The following is a 6,499-nucleotide window of genomic DNA, read 5'->3' as shown; positions in this document are numbered from 1 at the left end:
TGGACCATGGTTAAGTTTTTTTGAAATGTCATTGTACCTTTAAAAGTTTAAAGGCCTTTTTCATGATATTTGAACAAAGGATTAAACAAGTATTGTTGATTATCTTGCATCAGTGTCGGGTCACATGATCAAGGTCAAAGGTCATTTAGGGTAAATGAACGAACGTTAACCAAAGTCAGTACTGCTGCTGTATTGAATTGCGTAATATGTAGGCGAGACTGCCAGAGGCGTTCCACTTGTTATTGATTGTCATTTAGAACAAAACACCAAATTTGATAAACAAAAGACAGATTCAATGTATTTTTTTTGTCTACCTTTCAGACCAAAGGTCGGGTTGCAGAGGCATGGGACAGGGCAGCCACCACATTGATGAGTGGTGGTCTGCCCATTTCTAATGCCAAGAAGGCCCCTGGTGTGCACCTCCGGGACCTATGGCACAAGATGGTGTCGAGGGCCAAGAAGTACCGTGACGACCGTTCAAGAACAGGTAAGGTAGAGACATATTTCAGGAACCTTGGTTACATTTTGAAATTATTGTATGTCCTACATATTAAAATATAAAATGCTCAATCCAAAATTACAAGAGAGGGGGTTCTTTTGCGATATCTTCTCTCTAAGTTCATGGTTCTGTAAAAGAATGATGATCATGGTTAAGCATACGTCTCTGTTTTTCCAACCCATGTACTTTTCTAGCAAGAAAAATTGTGGGACGGCATGGGACAAAAATTGGAAATATAGTACAGTTTGAACTTTTAACTCTGAATTGGGTCTCGCTCTGTCGTTTATCGTGACAATTTGAACCCCCGTCGACAATATGTGTACTGTTGCAACAATTTGTTTTTTCCTTGTGAAATTTATTCATTGTAGGATTTTAACAAGTATTGGTTTATATAATATAGAATAAGATGCATGAAATACAAAAATTCTATGCTTGTTGATGAAATTGATTGATCATTGGAACCTTTGTAACGTTGTATCCTGTGCAAATTTGATTACTGTTTGTGCCATTTAGAATGCTGTTCATGTTTAATTGAATTAGATTTTCCTAAAAGTCAATCACATGTTGAAATCAAATGGACCTAAAATATTTGCTTAATAATTTTGATAGATATTGACAATTTATTTCACATCAGTATGAAGGGAAATATCATTTATGCCAACGATAAGTTCATGAAGTTAGCAGGAAAATCCTTTAAACACATTAACTCTTCTTAATAGGCCCTCGACCCAGATCCCATCAGCGCCATGAAATGGTCCTGGAGGTGCTCCCTGAACCTGCATGTATGGGCTTTCTTGGCCAAGAAAGTGAAGGAGGAAATTTAATTGCCTTAGTGAGTAATCATTTCTATTTCTTCACTTTCAACTCTTCTGTATGGAAGCTTAAAAGTGCCACCGAGATGTTGAGATAATTATCTCATCATGTTGACATCTTGTAGAAGAGATGATGAGATGACAAGATCCCGGATCTCATCATGTTGACATCTTGTAGAAGAGATGATGAGATGACAATATTCCGGATCTCATCATGTTGACATCTTGTAGAAGAAATGATGAGATGACAAGATCTTGGATCTCGTCATGTCTACATCTTTAAGAAGAGATGTTGAGATGACAAGATCCCGGGATCTCGTCATGTCGTCATCTTTTAGTAGAGATGATGAGATGACAAGATCTCGGATCTCGTCATGTCGACATCTTGTAGAAGAGATGATTAGATGACATGATCATGGATCGAAGATCTTGTCATCTGACCATTTCTTCTAAAAGATGTCGACATGACGAGATCCGAGATCTTGGATCATGTCATCTAATCATCTCTTCTACAAGATGTCGACATGACGAGATCCGAGATCTTGTCATCTCATCATCTCTTCTAAAAGATGTCAACATGATGAGATCCGGGATCTTGTCATCTCATCATCTCTTCCAAAAGATGTTGACATAATGAGATCCGGGATCTTGTCATCTCATCATCTCTTCTACAAGATATCAACATGATGAGATCCGGGATCCTTTCACCTCATCATCTCTTAAAGATGTTGACATGATGAGATCCAGGATCTTGTCATCTCATCATCTGTTCTTAAAGATGTCGACATGACGAGATCTGGGATCTCGTCATCTTATCCTTTGCTATCAAGATGTCGACATCCCGAGATAATTATCTCAACATCCCGAGATAATTATCTCAACATCTCGGTGGCACTTTTAAGCTTCCATACTTCTGTCATTCATATATTTCATGTATCGTTTGTATATTTCTTCTTCTCTTCTTACAATGGAAACAAAAACTTTGTCTGCAAACACACACCACCAGTTCTTGTGAAAACAATTACATAAGAATGTGAGAGTGGTGCCAAAGCACACCTGTGAATCTTGTACTACTTATTCTTCTCTTTGTTCTTTTCAAATCTACATTTTCCTCTTGTTCATCTCCTAGATCTTCAATATTTAATTATTCCATGTTGTTATACAAAAGGGAAAATTGCCCACTTTTTTTGGAGGGGGGTACCTTTAATGAGCCTAGATTCCCTCCCCCTCAATAAAATAAAAATTATGCATGTTGCAAATTGTAATTATGCATGTTGTAAATTGTAGTTTAACCATTTGATAAAACTAGTAAATTTGATGATCTGTGCAATCTCCCCTCCCAATTTCTCTCTTTTTCACTCTCTCTTTTTTTTTAAGTTTTCCAATAGAAAGGGCATATTACTTTACCCTAGAGACACCATTTTTTCAATTTTCTAAAATGCAAATCTTGATGTTCTAAACATCAAAGCTTACATTTTCATTAGACATTTTATATTATACGAACATGTCGCCCGTATATAGATACGTTTTTACTTGAAGAATAGAGAGTGAAAGCAGTGTCAATTAATAGATACTGCTTTGAACTGATTATTTTTTTTTTAGATTTGGAAATGATTTTCATGATTATACAGATTTTTTTTTCTGTTTACTTCATTTAATTGCAAAAATTAGATTTTCTATGTTCCTCAAACTCTTTCATTTTATTTAACACGATAAATGGAGTCTCTACAGCTTTCTTACTTATAAAGGATGTAATGAAATTAGACCTTAAATGACACACACAAAAATGATATTTGTAATATTCTTATGAAAATATCAATTTAATGATACATGCATTATTACGATGATCTACAGTAATAAATCTTATTTTGGATCAATAAAAAATATTTACAAAGTCTAAATGAGTTTTTGTTTTTTCATTGCTGATTAAAAAGTCTCTGTATTTCAAAGGTAAAAAAATTAACATTGTACTGTATTTCATTTCAGCTAACGAATACGGAAGACTATGATGACATGGAAAAGCAATATCAGACAAGACAGCAGCATCAACAACAGCAGCAGCGGCAGCAACAACAACAGGAACAACACCAGACTCAGCAACAACAGCAACACCAGAAACAGCATCAGACCCAACAACAACACCAGTCACTCCAGAGCCAGCAAGTGCAACCTTTGCAAGAACAGCATCAGCAAGATCGCAGCAAAAACTACAGCATCCTAACCGACAAGGGCAAAAAAGGAAAGCAGATTATCAGTGGGAACTGCTGGAGTGTGAAAGAGTAAAGCTAGGCATAATGAGGCAGAGACTAGAGGTTGAGAGAGAAAAAGTTCAAGTATTGAAGCAAATATTTAACAAACTTAGTGGCAATGTGTCAGAGAACGAAGCATAATTCCATAAATAATTTTGATAGAGTAAAGAAGTATTATAAAGATCAATTTTGGAATAGTTAGAACAATCACGGATTGAATGAAAGGGATTGGAAATAATTGCATTTATCATTAAAAGCACACAAAAGTACTGTGTTCTGATTTGTTTCGTTTCATTAGATATGGTTTCAAATGATAACTTACAATTGATGATTAGGAATTTTATAGCAACCAGATAATAGTGAAGGACTTTTTCTTCAAAAGTTTGGAACATTTCCTTCGAAAGTTTGGAACATTTCCTTCGAAAGTTTGGCATTAAAACCGATGACAGATAAAGTGTGGTACACGTCAATTTAAAGGATGACAAACTGACAGTTGATTTATGCAAAAAAACTACGAATGATGTCATCTCTAACTTGTTTTCCTGTCATGGCATCCCCCTCTTAATTGGGGTTGTTGGCTTCATCATCAGCGTCGTCGTCAACCCTCTCCTGTTCAACCTCTGGCTGCTTCATCTGCTTGCTTATGTTATGAAGGCAGGCACATGCCGTTATTACATCGCTCGCTCGTTCAGGAATCATGTTGAGTCCTCCACCAATCAGGCAACGGAATTTAGACTTCAATTGTCCGTTGACTTGTTCTATCACAACTCTGGTGCAGCTGTGAGCTCTGTTTGAAAATGAGAGAGAAGATCAATAGGACTACTAATTTCCTTCTCAGAGGTCTCTTAATCCTAACTAGGCCTGGCTTTTTTGGTTGTTCTGTTGCAGGAAGGGGTGGGGGAGGTAGTTGATTCACCCCCCTTGGCCTTTTTTGGTTTAAGGAAGAAATAATGTTATCTATAATGATCTCATTTTTTTTTCTTCTTGCCCCTTTTCTCTTACACAAGATTATTGTGAGTGAAGTTTCAAATGCGATGTTATCTGTTGTAAGATAAATATGATAATGGTAAACAGTGGATAGGTAATGCAGTAGGTATTATTAACTAAAAAATTGTGGCATTGATTGTTACATACTGATTGTATCTTCTCTCTCCTCGTGTTCTTGGCAGTGGTACCGGTGTCATTAGCCACGATTGGAGGCCATAGCCAGACTCCCCCAGCAATAATCATTTAGTGCTCCTTCTCTGAAGGCCTTGGCAACTACGCTGGTCTGTTGAAATGAGAGCAAGACATTTCCTATCAAAATTTCCCCCTCAGTTCTTCTGGCATGTGTATAAAGAGTGACAAACATTGTAACGTTAGTTTCATTATTCTATATACCATAATTTCAGTCAAGGAAACTCCCGCTTTTGCGAGAGCGACAGAATCTCGAATAACAGGGATTTGTGGACGCATGACGTAATCTTTTAGGATCTCACCGAATAGCTCTCCTGTACAAAGTGAATGGGGTTTTCTGACATACCCTCACTAAAAAAATCGTATAAAAAAAGCACCACGGTGGCGGATTTTTATTTTCAAATATGTTAAAGAAAACTAAATTTCTCATCTATATTCGAAAAAAGAGAATTCGCCACCGTGGTGCTTAGATGCTATTGAAGAAAGAAGACACATTTATGATGAAAAAATGCAAGTAAAAGTTCTCGTAAGAGGACGTTAGTCTCTGCGTTCAGCCTTTGTGCCGCGATACTCCGCTGCATGTTGTAGCCGAACGTGTACTGCGTGTTCAAAGTGTGAATAGAGCTCTATGGTACTACCATGCTTGGACCTTCCATGACCATGTTGAAAGTTATTTTGGGTACGGCATTACATAATATCTGATAAGAAAGACTTGGAAAATATATTCGTTCCCATGGTACAGTATATATATAACCTCTAACCAGCTCTCCGGCGGTTAGTGCTATCATGGGCTAAATGGAAAATGGACATGCAGTTTTCGATAATGTTCATAATCTAAACCATTGATCTCACAGTCCTGTTCACTGCTAGCATGGATCATGTCGAATGGAGAATGGTCATGATCATAATGACATGACATCATGATATTGCTTTTAACTCATCTGGGCTGGACGTTTGGGGGAAGTTTGGACATGGATCGAGCTGACAGGCAGACTTTTATAATGCACTTTATTTGGTGACCGCTAGCCCCAATACTTTGCAGTATGTTTGTTTTGAAGGTGAATACAGTATACTTTTTTCCAATTCGTTGGCTTTGTCAACCAGCCAATGATTGCATGTTTAATACGACGTACAGACCTGTATTTGTCATGTTTTGAAATTGCATATCGACTTGATAATTTCCATGACTTCCGCCGGCACTAGTGGAAATAATATTATAATGTATTGATCATGGATTGTGTAGCAGATGAATGCTCAGGAATTAACATGAAAGTTGGATATTACGGATATACATGACGGTGGATCCAAAAATATGGTCTAATTACGGCACATTTAACGTCCGGATTAAGGGTAAGTGATGAACGAAAATCAAATTGAATGCTTGACAATAAATGAGAGAGAGAGAAAGAGAGAGGGGGAGAGAGAGAGACACATGTTTTACAGATAACAACAATGCACAGTTGTATACACGCGTACACATTTTCACCGCTCTTACCGAGTGTTTCGCACACATACATAAGGGTCTGAAAACAGCCGAGAAAGACTACACAGGGCGAAGGTTTTCAGCGGTGATTCACGCTTCGGTGAACGCAACTATCTCGAAAAAGGGACATTTCAAACGATCTCGGAAAACCGGGAGTTTCCCTGACTGAATTTGCTTCCTTCTAGCTTGAATTAGCAGTGGTTACTGTGGACAAAATTTCCACTATACAGTGCGTCCCAGAAAAAACGAAACCGAGATTTAGCGATCATTTATCATTACT

General features: G+C 37.4%; 2 protein-coding genes across 2 annotated transcripts; one reads left to right on the top strand and one right to left on the bottom strand.

Annotated features, from left to right (window-relative positions):
• The first annotated feature begins 1,223 nt into the window (after nt 1-1,223).
• On the top strand, nt 1,224-3,717 carry LOC121419766 (transcription activator MSS11-like). Its single transcript, XM_041614221.1, has 2 exons — nt 1,224-1,331; nt 3,298-3,717. The coding sequence occupies exons 1-2, from the start codon at nt 1,251-1,253 to the stop codon at nt 3,592-3,594; spliced, it is 378 nt and encodes a 125-aa protein (XP_041470155.1). The 5' UTR covers nt 1,224-1,250; the 3' UTR covers nt 3,595-3,717.
• A 238-nt stretch (nt 3,718-3,955) lies between these two features.
• LOC121419767 (putative nuclease HARBI1) lies at nt 3,956-4,942 on the bottom strand. The gene is made up of 2 exons (XM_041614222.1): nt 4,695-4,942; nt 3,956-4,347 (listed from the first exon to the last, which is right to left on the bottom strand). Exons 1-2 carry the CDS (start codon nt 4,742-4,744, stop codon nt 4,122-4,124), a joined length of 276 nt encoding a protein of 91 aa, XP_041470156.1. The 5' UTR covers nt 4,745-4,942; the 3' UTR covers nt 3,956-4,121.
• Between the last annotated feature and the right edge of the window lie 1,557 nt (nt 4,943-6,499).

This window comes from Lytechinus variegatus, chromosome 8 (assembly GCF_018143015.1).
Source record: "Lytechinus variegatus isolate NC3 chromosome 8, Lvar_3.0, whole genome shotgun sequence".
NCBI classification, from domain to species: domain Eukaryota; kingdom Metazoa; phylum Echinodermata; class Echinoidea; order Temnopleuroida; family Toxopneustidae; genus Lytechinus; species Lytechinus variegatus.
This window is presented reverse-complemented; position numbering and strand designations above follow the sequence as displayed.

What these genes read in the sequence shown, in the direction of transcription:
- LOC121419767 (XM_041614222.1), bottom strand. Translation starts at nt 4,744, where the DNA reads ATGACACCGGTACCACTGCCAAGAACACGAGGAGAGAGAAGATACAAT. An exon ending in GGAGAGAGAAGATACAATCA is followed by an intron (nt 4,348 to 4,694) that starts GTATGTAACAAT and finishes ATTTTCAAACAG; the next exon opens with AGCTCACAGCTGCACCAGAG.
- LOC121419766 (XM_041614221.1), top strand. Translation starts at nt 1,251, where the DNA reads ATGGTCCTGGAGGTGCTCCCTGAACCTGCATGTATGGGCTTTCTTGGC. An exon ending in GAGGAAATTTAATTGCCTTA is followed by an intron (nt 1,332 to 3,297) that starts GTGAGTAATCAT and finishes ATTTCATTTCAG; the next exon opens with CTAACGAATACGGAAGACTA.